The sequence below is a fragment of the Malania oleifera genome, chromosome 11, assembly GCF_029873635.1.
Source record: "Malania oleifera isolate guangnan ecotype guangnan chromosome 11, ASM2987363v1, whole genome shotgun sequence".
NCBI lineage: Eukaryota > Viridiplantae > Streptophyta > Magnoliopsida > Santalales > Ximeniaceae > Malania > Malania oleifera.
The window spans coordinates 29,563,865-29,588,702 of record NC_080427.1 but is presented as its reverse complement, the minus strand read 5'-3'; the positions used below and the strand labels follow the sequence as shown (position 1 = coordinate 29,588,702).

The window sequence follows — 24,838 nt, the reverse complement described above, 5'->3', positions numbered from 1 at the left end:
GTAGGTCCCTTTTGGAGGGGAGTTGATGGACCAGATACTTCTACAGCTTATAAGTGTGTATCCATTGAACTCTAAGAAAAGCTTCAGAAACAAAGATGTTCCAGAGTGTTTAGAGCGTAAACTTGATTCCAATGAGAGACAAGCTTAATGCCTAAACCACTTTCTTTAGGAGGTTGATACTTGATAGACATCCATCTGTTTGATGTTACAATTGCTCGTATTCTGGTCCTTACTCTTCCATAGATAAGCATTGAATGTCTTTTTAAGCCCTTAACCACAGCCTGAGGTTAGAAAAGGGCAGAAAACCTATAGTTTAGAACGCTATAAAGGACAGATTTGATGAGCTGGAGTCTACTAGCATATGAGAGGAACTTACGGGTCCAGCAGTGAATCTTGGAAGAAATCTTCTTGATTTAAAGGGTGCAGTATTGCTTACCAACTTTCTTAGTAACCAAATGAAGCCCAAGTATTCGATAGGTAGTTTACCTTCAGCAGCACCCAAGGATGTTAAATGTTTGATTTGATAACTTCATGGATGTTAGAGCAGTAAATCTCAGATTTTAGCAGGATTGAGGACTGCCTGAGAAAAGAGAGAAGTGGATTAAAACATTTTTGATACTTCAAGCTGAGTTGATGTCCAGCCAAATATCAATAGATCACCAGCAAAGCAGAGGTCGGTCACACAAAGTTCAATGCATTGACTTGAAAAGATATATCTCTCTCAATAGCAACCCATTTTTGGATTTTAGAAAGGATTTCCATCATCATTACATAGGACCTTTTCTAAAGCCACTCATGCCCTGAAGAAGACCCCAGTGGATCTATTCTTAGACACATAATGTATGGGGTAGTCAAGCATTCTTTAATCCAACCAATGAAACATAAAGGAGTATCAATGCTTTCAAGGACGTAAATGGGAAAATGCCTACCTACAAACTTAACCCTTGACAAAAGCTGTTTCACTGGGGCTAACAAAAGAACTCGAGCAACTGTGGAGTCTGTTGGCCAGGATCTTACTAATACACTTGTACAGAATAATGCAGAAGATATAGGCCTGAAATCAGAAGGATAAGCAGGGTTTTTATTTTTAAGAACAAGGGTTAAAAGAGTGGGATTTGCCTGCTTGAAAAGCTTTGAGTCATTGAAGAAAGATAGGACAGTAGCCGTGGCATCAGATAAATGATGTACCAGAAACTCTCATAAAATTTGGCACTAAAACCATCAGGGCCAGGAGCCTTCTCTTATGAGAAGGAGGAGGAAGCTTTTTACGCTCCTCTTTATGAAGTGATTTGCCTAGGATAAATTTAAGAGAGTTTAAAAGAGAGGATTGCAGGTCAGAATTTTGTCATTAGGAGAGCCAAGCAGATCAGAATAGAACTTCGGAAGCTCATTATTGATTTCCTCAAAAGATTTATCTGTTCACTGTTTTGGGTTCTGATTTGAGTCTTAACTGTTTTATTATTTACAGAAGAAGAGAAGAATTTATTGTTGTGATCACCTATTTGGAGCCATGACACCCAGGCTTTTTTCTTCAAAAAATTTTCTTCAATGCCTCAGACATTTAGATAAGCCTTTTGTTTGATGGCAGCCTCAGATAGTCAGATATAGCTGCTGGGTTTGAGTTCAGGATCTGAAGTTGAGCCTGATTCAATGCTCATTTTGCAGAGTCAAGCCTTTCATTAATGTGAGAAAAGAATTGCTCATGGAAAGACTTCATCTTTAGTTTAAGAATTTCAGCTTCTGATAGAGTAAGCAATGGAGAACCATGGCAGGTAGAATTCCAAGCTTCCTGTACAATTTCCTGATTGTCCCAACAATTTAGAAAGTTGAAGGAGTAATAGAGTTTAGGTAAAGAACAGCAGCAGCAAAATGTTCAGAGATTCCTGGTGGGATGAAATCAAGAGAGAGATAAGGGAAGATCTGATTGCAAGCCGGATAATAGAGCGCACTCTCTAGTTTCCATGAGATAAATCCCTCTATCCTTTTATTAGACCTGGTGGAATAAGGGCCAGCGAAAAAACAGTCAAGTAGCTAGACTAGTCAATGAAATGCAGCCACTGCTCTCAGAATGGTCTTTAGTAGTGTTGAAATCACCAAACACAAATCACGCAAGATTCTGAACACCTCTAGAAAAAAGGAGAGTATGTCGTGCCAGAGGTTGAAACTATAATGAACATTATTGGAAGCATAGAAGAACACCAGAAAGCGACAAAGTCCTGGGTCATTGGTAATGAGACCTAGTGATTACTCCAATCTTTTGGGGATAGAAAAAGAAATATATTAAGGAAGAAGAATGTATGAAGATGATGAGAAATCCTTGAGAGGCATAAAAGAAACAGAAAAAGCTAATACAAGAAGAGAACCAAGACTAGGTTAGAAAAGTCATCCAATCGCGATGAATTGGTGCTTCATTTCCAACATCCTATTGGTCTGGTTGGATAGACCTTTTGAGGAAGAGGAAATCACATTTGTGGTGTTTAATTGGGAAAAAGCTCCAGGTCTGGGCGGGTTTAATCTAGATTTCTTTGGGAATTGCTGGGATGTGGTTGGAGTGGATTTGTTTAAGGCGTCTCAGGAGTTTCATGCTAATGGGTTATCCCCAAGAATATGAATTCCACATTTATAATCTTAGTCCCCAAGAAAGTTGCTCTGTTAGAGTTAGTGGTTCTAGATCTATTAGCTTGACTACAAGTGTTTGTTAAATCATTGCTAAAGTTCTTGCCAATAGGATTAAAGAAGTAATGGGAAGTCTCCTTTTTAGTTCTCAGGCGGCCTTTGTGGGAGGTAGATTTATTTTAGATGTTGTCCTCGTAGCTAATGAGGCTGTGGAGGATTTTGTGAGGTGTAAGCAGCAGGGTTTAGTTTTTTCAGCTTGATTTTCAGAAGGCCTACGAGTCAGCTGGCAGTTTTTGAATTGGGTCTTGGATGGGAAGGATTTTGGTACCAGATGGAGGGGCTGGATTAGGGGTTATATCACTTATACTTCCTTTTCTATGATTATTAATGGTCAAACTAACTCTTGATTTTCGGCCTCTAGGGGGTGCGACCATGCGAGGAGGCAAGGGGATCCTTTATCTCTTTTTTTGTTTATCTTGGTTGCTGATGTGTTGAGTAGGAGGGTTGAGAGAGCAATTGATAGGGGTCTTGCCCAGGGCATTGCCACGGATTGCTGATGATGCAGTTCTTCTCTTGTCGAATAGTTGGAGCTCTTTCTGTAACATTCTCACTTTTTTTCCAGGTATTTGAGTTAGTTTCAGAGCTGAAGATTAATTTAGGTAAGTTTGGTCATGCTGCTATTAATTCGAGGCCTCAGGTTACTTCTAGATTGGCTGCACTTGTGGGGTGCATGATTTTTGCAGTGACCTTTGTCTCACCTAGGAGCCCGTCTAGGTGGGAACGCCTTGTAAACAAATTAGGATTGTAGTCCACCTAGACTAAAACCTAATGAAGCTTCATCGCTTTTGTAATGGATTAAAATCCAATTTTTATTAACTTACGTAGTGATTCTAGCAAAATTTGCAGCACTAACCGTAGCCTCGTAGATCACGAGCATGTTGTAGCCAAAGGACGTAAATAAGTTACCAATTTCTCCTTGCTTTCTCGAGTCATTAAGACTCCTAATGTTCCAGCTACCAATAGAAATTCTGTTCATTTAGAAACAGTAGATTTAGATTCTCTAAGCTTGGCTTGATCCTTAGGATATCTTCCTTTCTACCTTTCTCTCCCCTGATTTGCTTGAGACATACTTCTCAGGATTGGTCTGCGTTGAATTAATAGAAGATGCATTAGCTTCCTTTGAAGAAACTTTGATCCCCTTCTCTGATAGAGGCCTAACAGCCTTTGAAATCTTTATTGTCATCGCTAGTTGCAAAGTTAACAGCAATAGGTACATTAATCTCTTCTAAATTACTTGTAGAGGTCTGATGAGTAGACTGAGTCTCAATGCCATGTAGAGTTACCTCCTGTACAGGGAACGAACACAATCCTGAGTCTTGAGCAACCCTGGCCTTTTCTCCAGCCTATCACTAGGAGTAGAAGATTTCTCAGGGACGTGATTGTTATATTTGGGCCCAATAGATTTCTAATGCTAGAGAGGTCTTAGACAACACCTTCCTTGATTTTGATTTAGAGCCATCAGAATTGAGGCATATTTGGGATTGTACTTCATTATTTACCCCAGGAAAAGGTTTAACAGATGTTAAAGATGTACACATGACATGCCTCATTAGAGGCCTTAGAATGATTTTTTTGATAATAAAAGAAAAGAAGGCATATTAAAAAAGAGAATTTACAATCAGAGTGAGGATACTAAATCCTCAAAAATAAAAAAACGAAATCAAGAACCAAAAGGAAAATAAAAAAATAAAAAGATGAAATTATCCAAGAAAGCCCCTCTTTAATCCCTTCCCATCATAATTCACTAAACACCTCATATTTGCTAATTCCCTCTGGCCCTTCTTCGCCTTAGATTTTTCACCACCGAGCCTATCTTCATATCCTCCATGATCAGCCAATGTGAAGCCCAAGCTATCCAACAAATTCTGAGTTTGACTGTCTTTATCATTTGATACTTGAACTGGATTAGAATTCCATCTTTTACCTTCAGTTCTTTTATAGAAACATCATCCTTAAAAATATTAGTTCCATCTAAACCTTCCAGAGGAGGAGGCAGCATGTAAGTTAAATCCTCGAGCCAATCAAAAGAAGTGTTAGAAGAAAATCCTTGCTGCTTCCAAATTTGATCCCAAAGTAAACCCTTGTCACATTCAAAATCACGACTACCTACGCTATCATCATCTGAAACATACCCCCATATCTTACTATCCTTACTTGTATTGACCCTCTCAACAATTGGCTCCTCCACTATACTTAAAAACACCTTTAGAATCTCTCTTAAGATTTTTTGTCTTTTTTGGGTTTTGTCACCAAACAAATCCTGATTATCTTCAAAATACTTTCTATTTTCAAAATCCATATGCACACCCTTACGACAAGCGTAAACCTTTGGCTCTTAAAATTATCCGAATTAACTCCCTTATTATCTGACTTCCCTTTTGAACCAACAATAAATTCCTAATTTTCAACTTAACAAGAATAAAAAATTCTTAGAAGAAGATCCCTGAAACTCAAATCTTGGAATCCCGCCTTGTTGCAGGGACAGCATCAAGGTTTTGCAGGCATGGGAGAATTTAGAAGAAATAGAAGAGAGGAAGGAAGGGGAAGGGAGTAGAGAGGAGATATCATCGTCACCTTCAATTTCAATTCAAATTTATCAATAACTGCCTACATCATGGCTTTCACTTGCTATTTATAAGAAAATCTAAACACATAAAATTACACACATACCCCTAAAACTACATAAAATACAAGCAAAGCCCTACTTTACACATATATTACAAATAAGCCCCCAAAATACACATAATACTATAATAATTAAACTAAATATATAATAAACTACTAATTAAACCCAACAATTATCAATCCAATTCTTCTTATGTAGTCTCCAACATGGATCTTTTTAAGATCTTCCGTGTCCTACATCAACTCTCCCCCAATTAGAAAAAATTCGGCCTCAAATTTTGAAATGTTGGAGAATCAAAATGGAGAAGCAAGCTTGGACTTTTAGAAAGCCGAAACTTGATGAGGCAAGAAACCATGTTTCATTGGCAGCACCATAGATTTGACTTGAGAATTAGCATCAATGAACTCATCGGGGATGACAAACTCTTCAATAGGAATGTTTGAAGGACATTGGATATTATCAAACACATTTTTTGCCTTGCTTGTGGTGGTGTCTTCAAGTTTGGTAACTTTGACAGGATCGATAATCTCAGATTCTTTGTCCTGCTTAGCTGGTGGAGCAAGCTTCAAAACGATTTTCTTTCCATTATAGTGGAAAACATGCGTTCTCATGTCCTTGAGTCACACCCAAATCATCCAACCAAGGAGAACCAAGGAGTGCATGGTCAATCTTCATAGGCAGGATATTACTCCAAACATTAGCCAAATATTCAACCATTTGGATGGGAACCAGACATCTTTCATAAACATGTGCAATGGAGATTTGGGATGGAGAAGGCTGCTCTTTGGAGGCAAGTGATAGAGCTGAAATACGGCTGTGAATGGGGTGGTTGGTGTACCAGGCTTGTTAATGGTCCACATGGTGTTGGCTTGGGGAAAAATATTAGTCGGGGATGGTCTTCTTTTTCTTGCCATTCTATATGATATTGGAAATGGGTCTAAGGTGAAATTTTGGCAAGAACATTGGTGTGGTGAGATGTCTCTTGCAGTCAGCTATCCTGATTTGTATAGATTTTGCCGCAATAAAGAGGCTAGCGTGGCTGAGCTTATGAAGTTTGATAATGGAGTCTTGTTTTGGGATGTAAGTTTCTTTAGGGGTATGCATCTTCAGGAATTAGAGGCCTTGACTGGTTTTATGGATACCATATATGGTGCATCGGTGAAGGGGTTCGGTGAGGATGAGATGTGCTGGAAATCTGATAGAGAGAAGGCTTCTTGGTTAAAGGTTATTATGGTATTTTAATGGGCTCCAAAGATTGTGGCTTTCCTTGGAAAAGTGTTTGGAAACAGAAAATTCCATCTAGAGTAGTTTTTTTCGTTTGGACTGCTGCTTTAGGGAAATGCTTAACGATTGACAATTTACGAAAAAGAAAGGTTTGGATATTGGGTTGGTGCTACCTGTGCAAGTGTAATAATGAGACGGTTGATCATCTTTTTATTCATTGTCCGTTTGCAATGGACTTGTGGGTTATGGTGTTGGGTTTGTTTGGAGTGAGCTGGGTTATGCCACAATCTGTAGCAGGACTTCTACCATGTTGGTAAGGCAGATTTGGTCGTTATCGAAATGGGTTTATTTGGTTGATAGTTCCTCATTGTTTATTGTGGTGTCTTTGGAGGGAGAGAAATAGTAGGTGTTTTGAAGATAAGGAAAGATTCATTTCGTACCTGAAGCTATTGGATGGCTGCTTTGCGAAACCAATCATTTTCTTCTGTTTTTGATTTACTAGATTCTTGTAATTTCTGTTTTTGATTTGTTTACCTCATGTACACTCCTTGTGTACTTGGTGTTCATTTTTGATATCAATAAACTTATTACTTATAAAAAATGTACAATAGAGTTATCAACCCAAGACATCTCATAAGGCTACGGGTGAGGTTCCGGATGAAGCTGCATTCGAGTGACTCCATTTATGGAAACCACATTCATTGGATATATTTTATCAATAATGATTTTGCAAACCTTTTCTCTGCATTTGAGAAAGATGTTGAAGCACTTGAAGTTGTGCCCAAGGTATGATAAATGGCATTCCTTTGTCCTATAATTTGTCACCATGCTGCTGAATTTATGCACACACATATATATATATATATATATGCTGCAACTATATATCACAACCCTTTAAAACAATTTCCCATAACCCTTACTTCTAATTTCTCAAAAACAATCTTCAATACACCTATGATATTGTTTGTCCTGATGAAATGAATCAAATTCACAAAGAAAACTCACCAATTACAGCAACAAAACCTGATTTTTAATACTGGAGTGACAATTTCTAGGGTTTTGCGTCGTGCTTGATTGCAATGTAGTGTCCACAATCAGATTATCTTGCTGCATATCAAAATATCATGGAGAAAACACCAATTTCTCATTATGAGAACCGATTCTTGTGATTCTGGCAGCAGAAGTCCAGCAGAATCCTCACTTGCAGTCGCCGGCGACTGGCACATGGGGTGCGTGAGTCGCCGGCGGCGGATTTCTAGCAATGATTTTCTGGTGAGTGGTAGATTGAAAGGTGGTGAGTCGAATGGTGGTGGTGATGTGTCAAAAAAAACTCCAGTGATGGTAAATTTTGAAGGGTGGTGGTTGGAGAATTTCAGATGGTGCATGGGGCTTCACGGCTGGTCGATTGGTGATGAAATTTTGAGGGGAAGGGTTTCACAGAGTTGCTGGACAGAAACTGCTAAGAGACAGCCACAGAATTCAGAAATGAGAAAGAGAGTTGAGGCAGTTACGGGGGAGAATTAAAGAGATGAAGAAGAAGAGAAACAGAGAAGAAACAAGAGGGCAGAAGGCTGCTGAGCAGCAAAGGATTAGGGACAGAGCAGGAGATCAGAACATAGAAGAAAGGAGAAGAAGAGAAGAAATCAGAAACAGAGAGAATTTAGAGAATTAGGAGAGAAAAAAGGGGGGGGGGTGAAGAACAGGGCAGAAGAGAAGAGAGAAGGGGACGATGGAGGGAGTGAAATGGAAGATTGGAGATCCAACTCTGAAACCGATGATGCAGGGGCAGCATCAAGGTTCTGCAGCCATGGGAGAATTTAGAAGAAATAGAAGAGAGGAAGGAAAGAGAAGGGAGGAGATACCAAGGGGGAACTCATGTTTAATTCCAATTCAAATTCATCAATAACTGCCGACAACATGGCTTTCACACGCTATTGATAAGAAAGCCTAAACACATAAAATTGCACACATACTGCTAAAACTACATAAATTACAAGCAAACCCCTACTTTACACAAATATAACAAACAAGCCCCCAAAATACACATAATATAATAAACTGCTAATTAAACCAAACAATTATCAATCCAATTCTTCTTAAGTAGTCTCCAACATGGATCTTCACAAGGTCTTGTGTCTTGTCCTACATCACGCCTACTATCATTCTTCTCCAGAAAAGGAGACACATCACTTTAGAAAATTAGTAGAGTTTCTGGCAACCCATCTATCTGATTTTGCCGCCTTATCTTTTTTGTTTTTAGATCAATTGCTTCTCTCCTTTTGACCACCATAGATCTTGTTTGAACATGATCGAAGCTCTGAACCGCCTGCATCTTTTTTGTGTTCAGAGTAGATATTAATTCTCGTAGCCTCACAAGGTTTTAGAAGAAGGCCTTTTTTTGACTGGAGACTTCACTAAGCATTTGGGTCTGTCCATTTGATTGGCTCAAGTGCGGTTTACCTTGTTGAATATTCCCCTCCCTAAACTGGCCCATTATAGAATCGAAATTCTGTTCTTGGGCCTCCTTAACCAACATGCCATCAAGAAATTTAAAAGAACTTTGTTACTTTGGAACATTCGGCCTATATTTAGATTAATTGTCAAAGACCCATACCCAACCCACCCAACCTTCACCATCCCTTCGTCCATGAAAGAAACCCTAGTCGCCTCTGATCTAGCCTTCTCTGCCGGAACCTTCTCCATCAACAAAGTGGATTGATTGTGAAGAGTTGTCGACAAGATCTTCTCTTGCATTAAGAACTCACTGAAGTGTCAAAGTCTTCCCCAAACCTAGACCACGCCTTTGGATCTTTCAGGGACAGATGGAATATCTTTGCCTCTTCATGCATGCCCTAATTCTATTAATTTTCCAGCTCTGGTCACATGAATCACCATCCAATAATCAACAAATCCCAACTGAAAGCTACGAAAACCCCTGCTTAAACTTCCCGCAAGAGATGAGAACCCCTATGAGAACCATTTCGCTGCAGTTGATGAAAATCGAACATATCAATTGCTTTTTCGATTCTTCTCTAGAATGAACAAAGCTCCAACCTAACCTAGTTTATCCAATCTCACATCCTTCGTTCTGGATTGAATGAAACCCCATATGACATGCCAAAGAACACCATGGTCTCAATTGACAGAGGATAGTGAGTGAGGGTTCTTTGCTTGAGGGAGAGAAACATCTTGTTACTGCCCCTAGGTGTGACTTTTGTAGGGGCTTTGTGGCGTCGGATGTGTGCTGCGAAGCAATGTAGATGATGGTGCTACTCACAGCAGGCGACAACAACATGATGATGGAGGCGCTGTGGTGGCGGTGAGGCTTTGATGAGCGGTGAGATGGTGCAGATCTTGGTGGTGCCAGCAGCTCGCACGCCACTGGTAATGGTGTGGAGAGAGGAGTTTGGCGGTGGTGATTCCTTGTGGCGAGAGAGAGAGAGAGAGAGAGAGGCGCCCGTGCCAGAGAGGCCTCGCAGTGGCGGTGAGGAGCCTAACGGCTAGTGATGGTGACGGCTGTGTGAGCCCTTTATTATGAAACTTTGACAGAAAAAGATGATTCAAGTTAATATCTTAACATGTGAGCAGAATTTGGATTGGGTAAATCCTCCAACCCGAGAAATCTACCTGGCCTATTGTGAACTTGATTTCATTCCCAAAATTTCTTTTACTGGCAGTTCCAAAGTCTTAGCAAAAATATCACGCAGCCATTTTTATTTATTTATTTTTAAAACAGCCATCTTTAGAATGATCTTGGGAAGGAATACTTGGATCTTCGTCAGTATGACAGCCATCTTCACATTTAACAAAAAAATCGCTATCATATTTAAAGACAGAAAAAAATTTCATGAAGGAATATGCAAAGCAGAAGTAGAGGGCTACTTCTCCATTCATTTCTTTTGGACTCTGCATTGATTTGCAGTATGGCCCATTTTTGAGCAAGTGGAACATTTGGATGGGATCCATGAGTATTCAATATTGACAATTGGGAAATCACCTTCTGGAGAGAACATCTCTATGGAATCAGCTAAGTCCTTATTTACATCAATTTGAAAAGTCCAGTTGTAAATTAGTACCCACAACACTAGCAATGCAGCTTAAACTTATATGGATTCAGTGAATCAATGGAATATGAAAGAATTTGACCCAAATTGGGTTTCTCAAGCATAATGCTCTTATTCTCAGCAGAGGGTTCCCCATTAGAAAGGAAAAGAGTATTGTTTCCAATGGACCAAGGTCCATAGTCAAGGGTCCAGTCTCTATCTTCCATGTTACAGGACTTGAATATGTAAGAAACATTAGAAAGGGAGAAAATCTCGATATCAGCATTCTTCTTCCAGATAATTTCAACAATATTTTTGGCACATGAGAAGGGAGGGGATTTACCATAGAATTGACCAATCAGCATGCTTCTCTATTTTTCAGTCCCAATTTGGAGGACTTCTTGATAGGGTTTGATCAAAAGTCTGTCATCCATTTAATAGGTTCAATGAATTTTAATTTGTTAATAAGATTGAATCCTGTGAAACAGATCACTCCAGCCCTTCCTTTCACTCTTATTTTCAACAGAAGATTTGCTGCCTTTTTTGAATCAATGGAATGGTTTTGGTGCAGATATATTCAAAGTTACATCCTATCAAGCGTTGAAGGATTGAGAGATGATCATCAAAAGCCTTCTCCATGTTCTGTTAGTCCTTCTTCATTGTGTTGCTGAAAAATCTTCTTATAGGTTTTAGAAGTGAAAAAAATAAAAATCAATATGTTGGTTTCAAAATGTGTAGAAGATTATGATAAACTCACAAGTAATACGAGATTAGTCATTCTGTACCTCTTTAAATTGCAGGAATATCTGTGTCAATTCCCAATGGTGCTTATGCATTTTATTCATGTGTTATCTTGCAGATGTTTTATAATTAAAATAATGCACTGCAATGAGTCATGTTGTGTGTTTTCTTTAATGGCTTTGATTAGTGGGAAGTACATGAAAGACTCCCATAGTTGTATTTCTCAGTCATGGTTTTGAATTGCGGTAGTGGGTAGCATAACAGTGGTAACGGGTGTAGTGGGAAGTGGGAGTAGCAGATGTTAAATAATGGGAAGCAGGTGTAAGGGTCATGAATTTTTTTCAAGCACATCTAACCTTAAGCATATTAGTATATTTGCATGTTTTGAACTTTTAATGGTTATTAGAAAGAGTTTTAGTGTATTTTGGATCATTTACTTCAACTAACAAGTTGTTTGGCTTGGCAAGAAATTTACATTTTTTTACACCGCCATTGATAGAGAAATTACACGTGTATGTGTGTGTTTATGCTTTTTCATTATTCTTATGAGATAAATTAAGTAATAAAACAAAATACATTATACACTTCATTAATCTATTAAACACATAAGACATACAAATAGTACAAATATACAGTAACTAGAGAAGAAAAAAAGGTTGAAGTTGAAAAATATAGAACATAAAGATCAAATTGCTAATATTATGAAAATGAAATATTTTCTTAACAAACTTGTATTATCAAATTGTTAATAAATGCATCTCTTGTGAATATTTTTTTAAATAATAGTAAATTTCATATCATTATCATCCTCATTATAATCCTTTTCCCCTGCTCTCTTCATGGTATAATGAGAATGATTTATTTAAGGGGTCATTGGGGGGGGGGGGGTGGTAAAAGTGAGAAGAAAAAGTAAAAAAAAATAATGATAAATTTTTTTTCTGTAACAGTCTTGTAGCGGTTATGTAACCGTCACGGTCCGTAACAGCCGCTACAGCCGTGATTTTTCTTCCCACTGATTTTGCAGTGTGTAATGGTATCAGGAACCCAAAAAACTGTAACGTAACAGAATTACATAACAGTTGCAGCTGTTATGCAAAACCATGTCTCAATTGTCTAGATTAATCAAGTAAAGAGAGATGAATAATCCAAAAAAAAGGTGAAAATGCTATAAGAATCATTGGGTTCATGAATGGTGATGCATGCCAGGTTTATCAGTGCACAAGATGTTTATGATAGAGTGGAAATGGCTACCCAGTTATAGGTTTTATTGCAGTTTGTGTCTCACTGTTCATAATTATTGATGGCACCTTCATTTTCATTTGATGCCATGCTGGCTGTATGGTATATTTAGGTATTGGAAGGCCTAGATCCTGTGAGGAAAAGACCAGGAATGTATATTGGCAGCACTGGTCTTCGTGGTTTGCACCATCTGGTATTTTTTTTTTCCTTTCTATTGTGTTGGTGGCATTAAAAGTATGCTGAAGGGGTAATCCGAGTAAAAAAGGCCTGCTAAATTCAATGGTTGTGTTTCCTTCTAGGTTTATGAAATATTGGATAATGCTATTGATGAGGCTCAAGCAGGATTTGCTTCAAAGATTGATGTCGTTTTACTTGCGGACAATTCTGTGAGCATCACAGACAATGGCCGTGGGGTATGGACCATCTTCTTTTATTCTATTCCGATGAATGGAGCTTGCCTTTGTTGAAAACATTGTGCAGTAGAAGTGATCATGATATCCTGCGAAGAAGTCTTCAGGCCTCTTAGCGTGGATGCTTGGTTCAGTATTCTTGCTCTCTGTCTGTCTCTCTCACATAAAAAGCTGAGTGACAAATGACAAAAATTGAACCCCAAACCTGCATCCAGCTCATGCGCTTTATTTTTGGTTGGGTGATATGCACTTATTTACTTGATATGCGTTTCCAGTGTGGAATCAATATTTCTCAATTTTTGCTCAATGTTCTGTGTGCTAGTATTAAACTCTAGTGAAAATAGGGGCATAGAAGAATTTCTCAGCAGAGATAATTGCAATTTTAGAGAATTTTATTTATCATATAATTTACATGCAATTATATTTTTATATTTGTTCGGCACATTTTAATGCTCCATATAACAGTATTTTTTGATCGAAAAAGGAGAGATTTTATTTAAGGAGAACAAGAAGTACAACAAGGGGCATAAGAAATCATATAAAAATATCAAAACAGCACTGTTAGCCAATCACGCTGTTAGTCTGAAAAAGGCTCCTCTGAAACATCCTGCTGCAAATGCCCACAAGAGGCCAGATACTAAATCTTATCCCAAAGTAGTTGAAGACATTCTCTTTCCTTAAAAAATTCAAGCATTCCGCCCCAACCAAATTCCCCACAGAACAGCGAAAATTGCACACCTCCACAAGGCCAAAACTTCCTTATCCCTGCTAAAACCTGAAAATGATGTAGCCAATAAATCCTCAACTGACTCCAGATGCACCCGATTCTCTCCAAATAAGCCGAGCAGATTATTCCGCATCCTCGATGAAAAGGAGCAACGTAGGGACAGGTGACAGGCAGAGTCTATCTGAACTTTCAAAAAACGACGAGTGCAAACATCCGGATATAAAGCCTTAAAAGGCCTCCTACTCTCCAACAGATTCTTACACTATGTTTGGAGAGGGTTTGGATTTGGATTTGGATAAATTGTAATATAAAATTTTATTAAAATTTGTCCAAATCAACTCAAATCCAAATCCAAGGTCCAAAATCCATGCACCCAAACGCAATGTTAGCGTTGACTCTAACAACTAACCAAATAAAAGCCTTAGTCTTAGAGGGGACTTTAGCCTTCCAATAGGACTATGAAGCAGGAAGGACATGTTTTTATTGGTTAAATACTACCCAAAGAAAGAAAAGATTACTGTAGCACTCCCCCAAAGAATCAATAATCCAGAAGGGTAGTCCCTTTCTATTGGAAAGAAGACTAGCCCCAACATACTTAATAAAGTGAGCTCCAACACCTTCCTATCATTAAGAGCCCTACGGAAATGGAAATTTTGAGAGAATCACTCCTATTTGAAATAAAGAATGAAGAAATAGATTCATTTTGTGCAAAGAGGACATTGCAAATGAGGAAAAGATGTGCAAAGCAGAGAACCCCCTACCCAGATATCTTTCCAAAACCAACTACTGTACATGTTTCACCCAATGGAATAAACAAGATATAACTATGAAATACCCTTGCTAGGATAGACACAAGAACATGTTAACCCCAAATTAGCGTCATACCCATTACCCTTCACACCATATTTACTTTTAATAACTTCGTGCCAAAGAGAGGACTCCTCGAAGGGAAAATGACACAATTAGTTACCCATTAAGGCATTGTTCTTAGACACTAACTTACCAAGACCCAATCCCCTCTTCTTTCTAGACGTACAATGTACAAACAATGATACTTTTCTCCCCCACCCAAGCCTTGAAAATTCTCATGATTTTCAATATTACGGGCTAGTGGCTATCCTCACAAGAATTCTATAAATAGGGAAGAAATAAAGAGGAATACTAGCAACTAGCGAGGGAGGCTTGAATAAGGTAATTGACCCCCTAGAGATAATAAAGCACCCTTCCATCTTTCCAACCTCTTGACACCTCCACCACAATATCCTAAAACCCAACTGACCTAGGATTACCACCCAAGGTTGTTAGAATCAGGAGTCTAAGTGAGATCGTCGGAGGGGTCTGCAGGATCGAATTGTAGAATTGGATCGAGAATCGCAATATTCTATTTTCAATGTAAAATAAATATTAAAAAAATATATGTGGAACTTTTTGACAAGTCTTAAGACTGAAAACTTAGTTATTAACTTAGTAAGCACTAGAAGTTGAAAATACCTTAAAAAGTTCAAACAATGAAAAGAAGAAAAAGAAGAAGAGCAAGAAAAGGAGAAGAAGAAGGAGAAAAATAGTGCTAACTATTGAGTCTTTTCAAGGAGCAAAGAATTTGTTTCAAAGCATATCTCTGCAGCTCTGCTGGGCCAGCTGGCTTGGCTCTTCTCTTGGCTGCTGCTGATCAAACAAGAACTCTGTGTTGAAGAGGACTGATGTTTTCTTGTCGAACACCAAAGAAGGAAGAGGACTGAGGACTGAGTTTTTGTTGAACCCCAGGAACTCTGGTTGTTTAACACCAAAGAACTGTTGATCAAACAGCAAGACTGCTAGCTGCTGCTGATCAATCACCCAGTCACCAGATGGAGGGCTCTCGGGTTGTTGAACAGGAGTGAAATTCAGGTGCAGGGTTGCTGAATTTCAATGAGTAGAGGACTGAGGTGTCGAACTCCAGGGAAATCAGGTTCAGATTCTGCTGAATCTGTTCAATGGGAGGCTGGGAGCCATTTTGCCCCAGTTGTAGAAGACTTTGGACCAAACATAAACCTTTTGGGGCCTTTGGGTGAATAAAAAAACATGTACTGGGCCACATTATTTGAAGCCTAAAAAGAGGGAAAAATCATAATCCGGATAACAGAGTAGGATCTGTTCGATTCTACTTACGATTCTATGATTCCGATTCTATGATTCTACTGATTCTTTTACGATTCTACCATGATTCTACTTGACTTTGATTTTTGTTGCAACTTGGATCGTTTGGGTGAATCTAGATTGTAGAATCAGATGATTCTAGGATCTAGATTGCGATTTTAATAACCATGTTACTACGTATAGGCAAACCTAAAAAAATCAGAGGCCAATCAAGAATATCACGCCCAACTAAAGAGGAAAACTCTAAACAAGAAATACCCAAATTAATCCAAGCTATCCCACTCTTTTCCAAATTTATTTTCAAACTGAAGATGAGTAACTGCAAACCCCCTCATTCCCCACCCTTATCCCTCCCTCAAACCCTCTTACTGCAGCCCAAAAGACCAATCTACTGAAAAAGGAACAAAAAAGGAGAAAGAGAATCTCCTTGCCTACCCCCCTCAAAGTTCTGAACCAAGATTGACGCTCCCCATTAATAATGTCAGAGGAAGAAGCACGAAATGAACACCATCTCATCCAAGATCGTCACCTTTCACCAAATCCCTACCTATAAAAAATTTTATCGAGAAAATTCCTACTTATTTGGTCATAATCCTTTTCAAAATCTATTTTAAAAACAACTCCCTTATCCTTCCTTCTTGGAACATCCTCAATAACCTCATTTGCTATTAAAATAGCATCCACAATCTACTTTTTGAAACTACCGCACTTTGAGCCTCCTGGTAGTATTTCCTATCACAAAACTCATCCTATCAGCTAAAACCTTTGCAATAATCTTATACACGCTAGTCACTAGACAAATAGGCTGAAAATCTGCAACTTCAATTGACCTACTCTTTTTGGGCATTGGAGTGACTTAAGTTGAGTTAATACTTTTACCCAAAACTCTTAGAGATCCATGGTCATAAACAGATATTTCAGCATATTTTTTTATTGGTATGTCTATGATTATAAGTTAAGATCAATATGCTAATCTAAACTGAAGTCATTACAGAAAATTAAAATATTAAAAATGTAGGAAAAAAATTTGGCAACATCTCCCCTAACATAAATGATAACACTGAAATGAGTATTGGAATAAACAAAACTTTAGGACTAATAAAACATATCTGACATTTTGATATGGTAAAACCAAAACCCTCACTACTCTTTCATTTTTTTCTTTTAAGTTAAAAAATTTATTTGTTTGACATTATGATTAGATTTGGTTAAAAAAATTCATAAATATGAATTTATATTCAAATTAACTTGATTAGAAAGTGATTAATTTAATTGCATATGGACTTATTTTTTAGAATTATTAACTGAGATTTATTTAGTCTTTTTTTTAATAAATAATAACATAGACTTTAATTTTTAAAAGAATAACATTTGATTTAAAATTCAAATTAAATTAAATTGAAGGAAAATAATTTTAATAACATTTGAAATTATTTCATAGAGTTATTGACCTAGATAAAACTTATTAATACATAATAAATTTGAGATTTTTAATTAATAATAAAAGCAATAATAAATTTATTTTAAACTCAAATTGAAAAAAGAATAATTAAGGTTTAATAAAGTTCATTTAAGGAATTATTAACTTATTTTTAATTCAGTAGTATATTATAAAAAATTAAATTAAATTTTTTAAAGAGAACTTGGCAGTTGTAAGGCATCACTATGGAACAACTAAACACTGGTCATGTTAACGTTACACAGATTATCTAAACTCAGCTGTCTTCCAAGCACCCGAAATCTTCCATGTAAGATGATTACAACTAAGCATGCACAATTACATTTTCTTCTCTTGCGATAATTGATAACTTTGCATGGCAACTTTGAATGGGTTGAAAATCAAAGGAAGGGAACCATCTGCAGTATCCAATTTCGCACCCCCCTTGAGTAGTAGTAGATCTGAACCTTGACATAAACTGCAGTGTCGAGTTCCATGTTTCATTCACTCAGATGGTGATGAAGTGATAGATTCTCTTGGTCTCTCAGGCTTTGTGAGATGTTTAGACATTAGGGATGCTTGCTCTTGGATTATGTTCCTTCCCTCAAACGCGCTTTGAGCGTTAGAGATAGTATAAACAAGCACCACACTCAACCTATTAGCTAAAATTTTAGAAATAATCTTTTACATGCTAGAGACAAGACTAATAGGTCTAAAATCCTCTACCTTAATAGAATTGTACTTTTTAGGCACCAAGGCTATAAGAGTGGAGTCAATACTCTTATTCAAAACTCCCATTTTCAAAGAACTCAATAAAAACTTTTAACAAATCATCCTTTACGTCTTCCCAACAATCTTGGAAGAAAGCAATGTTAAATCCATTTGGACTTGGAGCCTCATCCCTTTCCATCCCAAAAACCGCCCCCTCCTTCCTCATCAAAAGGTCTTTCTAACTAACACATCTGTCACAAGTTATAGTGTTCTAATCTAAACCCTCTATCACCGGTTTGCTGTGTTCCTCCTCCGAATACAAATTCTGGAAAAGTTAGTAACTCTCCCACCTCTCACATCTAACTCCCTAATAAAATTTTTACTCCTTTTCCCATTAGCTAGCCTGTTAAAGAAAGAAGAGTTGCAATCACCATCCTTGACCCGTTTGAATTTGGTCTTCTCTCTCCAGACCTTGTTTCTTGGAAGATCACCTCTTCTAGCTTCAGGGAATCTCTTCTAATATCCTCACTCTCCATAAGGTTACACTCCTGGTCCTTCCTACCCAGAGAAGCTAACTCGCCCAAAATATTATATTTTCTTATTTTAACATCCCCAAATTCCTCCTTATTCCAATGTATCCACAATAATTACGGATCTTAATCAACCAATTATGCAATTGCGTACATGAATGCATATTAATTGGTTTGCATAAACAATCCAACCGATTATGTACACTCATAATTGCATAATTACGTACACTCATAAGTAAAATAAACTAATTATGTATATATAATTATGTAAGTACTTGCATATTCGAACCAAACTATTAACATATTACAAAATTATGTACATAGACATCCGAATCATAGAATTCATTACACAGTTATGAATTTTAATTTTAAATGATATGTATAACTAAAACTATAATTACATGTTTATTTAATCACAGAGATATCTAGATCAAATCAATTACGTAATTACGTACATACATGCATATCAATTGGTTTAAAAACCAAATCAAATCAACTAGGTACATACATAATTGTGTCATTACGTACATATATAAATGGAATTGTCCATGATAATAAACTTATGTTCATACATTTTCAAACTATAGTATTAACAACCTGATTTTGTTATTTAATGGCATAACTACATAGTGACAAACATCTTTAAATCAAGCCAGACATGTATGCATATAAACCAAACCAATTGTACACATTTATAATTGCTCATAATTACAAAATTATGTACATATATTTTTGAATAGCGGTATTAATTACGTAATTATGTAATTTAATTTCAAATAATAAGTATAGTCAACAATTAATATAATTACATACCGATAAAATTTTGGACATATCTAAATTGAACCAATTATGTAAACTACGTACATGCATGCATCTTAATTGGTTGACAAATCAAAGTAAATCAAATTACTTACATATACATAATTATATAATTACGTACATATTGTAACCGAGTTATCCTTAATTATAAAATTATGCGTATACATTTCTTATCCAGTTGAAAATTTTCTCTTAAATTGTCTGTCTTTTTTTATTTTTTATTTTTTAATTTATTTTTTGATTGAAGCTAAAGGCCATTATAGAAGGAAATGAATAGCTTTAAGACATTTGAGATTATATGAAAAATTAAAAGTAGATATTAGCTACAACACTTATTGGACTGTTGATGCCTAAATTATCTGTATTTGTATAGTAAATATTATCTGCCAGATTAATGAATTTCATTTATATGACTTGAATATGTTTAATATGATTATTTTTAAAGTTGAAATTAAAATTGACATTGCCACTAAAGTTTCCATAATTTTGAAGCCTCAAAATTTGAGCCAAAATAAAAATTCAAGACCTTGCAATCGAAAGACAAAGGACTTCATCGTAATTAACAGAGGTGAACAAAGATGATCGAAGATGATGTGAAATAACAATAGAGTTCATCAGAGAAGAGATCCGGAAGCCATCTTGCTCAGGCCTTTTATTCACTAGTTGAAACCTTGAAGATCTCATTCCATACGTAGATCAAATAAATATTGATATTAATCAGTACTATATTTGTTTAACACCCTTCCAATGCGAGATAATTTTGCTTGCTAAGCTCCTCAAAATTGCTGACTAGAGTCTTAGCCACCCTCTTTGTACTGGCATATTTGAGCATGTTCAAAATTTCCGACAAGATAATTTGCTCTCTGTAACAGTTTATTTGAGCAAATGGTACCTCATATTTCTTATGACATTCAGAAATATTGTACTGGCTATTTCTGTTATTGTTAGTTCCATAAGGATAAGCCCCAACTAGATGCAAATTCAAGCCATATTCTGTTTTGATATGTTAGCTTCTGATAAAGTTGTTGACTTAATTTTATTTTAGCGTACATTTTCTTAGGGATAATTTATTTTAGCGTACAAATTCTTAGGGCCACGACTTGTTAAAACAAAATTTTTGTACTTTCCTTTTGGTAGATGATTTCGTGTTAATAAATGTTAATATTCTGATAATTTTCATTAAAAGTAATTTATGTATGCCTTTAATGAGTGCTTCACACTGCTTATGGCTGTTTGCATGTTTCTTGTGCACATGGCAGATTCCTACTGGCTTGCATTCAGCGACAAAGAAATCTGCCTTGGAGACTGTGCTGACGGTAATGTTACAGATATTAGCCTTTCCATTCTAAATTCCTTTGAATAGATTGTATGGATTACATGGAATTTGCTTTACTATCGAGAACATGCAATTTAATTGTGTAAACATCACACTGTTAAGTAGGTAGGCGGTGCTTTTCATTTGCTGAGTAACTTGTCCATTACCCTTTAGGTTAGTTGTGAGTTGATTCCACATGATCCAGTCATAATGAGTTATGAGTTCCCCCGCTTTTGAGTTAATGAAGGGAGTTCCATTGTTAGATAAGGTACACTTTGGAACTCCAAATTGACAAATGATGTTTTCCTGACTAAAATTAGCCCTCTACCCACTTGGTAAAACATTTAGTAGCTGCCAAGATCCATGTATACTCTTTAGGCTATGGATATATAGGTCTTATCAAATCAAATTCCCAAGTGTGAGAAGCCCATGGAGTCACCAAACTATGGAGGTTCAACTGCAAGAGTGCGAAATGACATTACCATGAAATTGGCAAGCCCAACATTTCCTTGCACATCTTGAAGAATCCTTTTCCATGGTTGGCCAATAGTAGCCAATATCTAGATATCGTTGATGGAGCTACCCTCCTCCTTGGTATTTTGATGGCTTAAGGGATTCCGTGGATTGGTTGGAATCTCCAAAGTGTTAATAAGGTCCCCCCTTAGGGATAATCGGTGGTATTTATAGGAGAGAGGTCCAATAATAGATTTTTAGGTCTTGTCAATTAATAAACTATGGGTTTTTGAGCGAATCTAGTGACGGCACATGTTTAGGATGAGAGAAAATAAGAGAAAGGATGGGAGGGAATAAAAGAAAACACGTGTTACGAATGATAAGAGGATGCTTGAGTAACTTAAGAAATGGCCAAATGGTAGGGACTCCCTTTAGTGGATCTTGATTCGAGCCCACTAAGCCAAAACTCTGTTGAATTTCGCAAGATCAGAATTGATAGAGACCTTGTCATGTGTATCAATGTCCAATTTTGGTATTCACCAAAGTTTTAAAAGGCAAAGGCATAAAGTGAGGCGTTTTACTCTCTGCGAGGTGAAGCGTGAGCTAGGCATTAAGGCGTAAGCCATTTGGGATTGTATTTTTTTAAATAAGTAATAACAAAAATTTATGTATAGTATAAAAATGAGAAAAAATTTAGAATAATGCAGAAAAAAAATTAATACATAATTCTTAAGTATTATATATGCCAATTTTAGCTAACAAACTCAAAAAATGCATGTTAAAAGATAAGCTTGAGCCATAGCATCACAAAATGGACACCATTTTCATGCTTCAAGTTTAGACTCTTAAATAAACATAACAAAAAGAAGAGAAAAAGCCAAATTGAAGCATCAGAATATCTCATCATCCAAGATTCTAAGAATCTAAATGTAAATTAACAGAGTTCAAAGGGAACTATCAAGGTCTTCATCAAAGTCCTCGTCTTTATCAAACTCTTCTATAGTAGGAGTTCTTTCGCATATAAATTCCCCCTGTCCCACCTCAACATCATCGTCTTCCTCTATTGTGACCCATTTTGGCCTCTTGCCTTTGTATTGAGTGCTTAGATATTCAATAAAGCTCTAGGTTGGGACTTAGGAGAAATGGAGAATTATAAAATGATAATTTAGTAGATTCAAAAATGACTATTGATACTTCAGTTCTCGCAATAATCACTAGTCTTCCTTTTGCAAAAAAAATTATGGAATGCGAGCTACCACAATCTTGTGTTGCTTGAGCATTATCTCCTTCAAGAGCTACCACTGGCAAAGCTCTAATAGCATCAACTTCGAAGAGATATTCATCATCAAACCAAGAAGTATCTTTTGGGAGGACAGGTTCTTCCCTCTAGGTGATCCGCTCATCTTTTGAATCTACTTCCTCCACCAATATTGGATCATAATTTTGTCTTCTTCTTAGAGATCACTCTCTTAGTTTGGTGTTGTACTTCACATAAACTAGAGCATTCAATCTCTTGTGCTCTAATCTATTCCTCTTTTTTGTATGAATCTACAATTGAGTTTAAGCCATTTAAATTTTTAGATATTAGAAGATATTTTCATATTTGAGTGAAATGAGAACAACATGGCATTTGTAAGAATTAAGAACCTAATCAAATGTGCCCCAACTCCTCTCACATCCACTAGCGCTTCTACTGTGCCTTTAATTCCCTCGTCAGTTGATCTTATTTCTCGTGATGTTGATCCTCCAATAACTGTTCGAAAAGGTAAGCATGCTTGTACCCAACATTTGATCTCTAATTTTGTTTGTTATGATTTCTTGTTACCCTCCATTTACTGTTTTGTTAGTACTTTGTCTTTTGTTGTTTGATTACTCCCAAAGAATAATGCAGTAGTTGTAGCACAACTTTGGGGTGTCGATTCCATAGGGAGATGGAAAAAAGGAACACAAATGGGCGAATAAAGATAAAAAGAATAGTAAATGATTTTTAAAAAAAAAATAATTTACTTCTTTTTAGAAAGATTTAAAACTAAGATTATTTTTGTAGATGAAAAATCAAGTTTGCAAGTGCCAAGGCATTAGGAATCCCTCTCACAAATAATATAATCAATCTATTTTTAACCCATTGGTTTTCTCAATTGGAGATTTCACATCCCAAATCCCCAATCGGATGATGTAGAATTACAAATCTTTGATAAATTTAAAAGTAAATTTTCTAAATATTATTCATCTCGTTAAAAACTCAAAAGTGATTAACTTTGTTAAATAAATCTAACGACGACAATATAGTCGGAGACAATATTGTAGCAGAGGAGTAATTTAATAAAATTAATAGTTTGTCTTGAACATATTCATGGATCCTTACAATTCTATGGAAAAAGCATGACTGAATCCATGAAGAGATTTAGATATATGTGTCGACACCTCAATTTTAATCAGGTCATTTTCGAGAAAACTCGGTTTAATAAAAGTTGACTTTGAATCCCGGAAATTGGAGGACCTTGTTTGGAAAGTCCGTTGTTTTTAACCGAGTCCCGGTGTTTTAAATTGAGTCCCGGTGTTTTAAATTGAGTCCTGGTGTTTAAAATTGATTCCCGGTGTTTTAAATTGGAGTCCTGTTTTAAAATCGAGTCCCGGTTATTTTCAAAAATGAGTTCAGGATATTTTCAAAATGGAGTCCTTTTAAGTTTTTAATCGAGTCTTTTAATTTGGAAATTTAGTCTTTAATTAAGGTCCTGTTAATCTTAAATTGAGTCTTGGAATTTTCAAGTTGAGTCTTTTAATTTTAGATTGAGTTGTTCAATTTTTAATTGAGTATGCAATTTTTAACTGAGTCTTTCAAATTTTTGTAATGGATTGGGTTTTTAAATTTTTGAATTGAGTCTTTTGATTTTAAAATCGAGTATTTTATTGAGTCGTTTTTTTGAGTCCGGGTCCTTCTATTTTCGAGAGTCAAGCACTGGGACTTGTTGGGAAGAAAAAAGTGGCCAATAAAAATAAATAATAAGAAATTCAAAAATAAAAGGGAAAAGCATGCACAGGATTAGTTCCCTCCCAAACCCCACTAATCGAACCATGCGTGTAGGGAAGAATATTTATCTTCTTCCTGTTGGGAAGATAAAAGTGGCTAACAAAAATAAATAATAAGAAATTCAAAAATAAAAGGGAAAAGCATGCACATGATTAATTCCCTCCCAAACCCCACTAATCGAACCACGCGCGTAGGGAAGAATATTTTTCTGTTGGGATTTTTTATTTCCTGCTTCCCAAAGGCCTTGCACGCCATTTATTCTCTATAAAGAGAGTCTTGGTGTAGGAATAGACCAAGGGGGGGGGGGGCTCTCCATTTCTCACTCACTGGGCACGAACAGAGAGGGCAGGCAATGTTCACTCTCTCAATCTCCTTTTTCCATTCTCCCTTCGTCACCTGCCACCATCCCTCATACAACCCAGCTCCTCTGCCTCGTCCTCCCTAGTCGCACCACCATCCATCTCCGGCGACTCTGGCCACCATCACTCGTGCATGCACCCCCCTCACCCACAGCAGACCTCAAAAAGCAGTAGCACCCTGCCCAAATTGAGAGAAAAGTGAGGAACCCCTTAGAGAGCATAGAAATACTTTGTGGGAATTGAGAGAGCAAAGGAAAACAAAGAAAAATCAGAGAGAAATTGAGAGAAACTAAGCTTTTCGGTGGGTACAGTAATCCATAGCAACTCAGAAGCTTAGACTGTCTATAGAGCCAAGGAGAT

General features: G+C 36.7%; 1 protein-coding gene across 1 annotated transcript in view; it reads left to right on the top strand.

The window, feature by feature from the left end:
• The window catches only part of LOC131143489 (DNA gyrase subunit B, chloroplastic/mitochondrial-like), a 108,487-nt gene that overhangs the window by 2,225 nt on the left and 81,424 nt on the right, over positions 1-24,838 (top strand). The window contains exons 3-5 of the mRNA XM_058091825.1: positions 12,662-12,742; positions 12,849-12,962; positions 20,580-20,636. Coding sequence (XP_057947808.1) covers positions 12,662-12,742; positions 12,849-12,962; positions 20,580-20,636 — 252 coding nt within the window. The remainder of the gene's footprint in view (positions 1-12,661; positions 12,743-12,848; positions 12,963-20,579; positions 20,637-24,838) is intronic.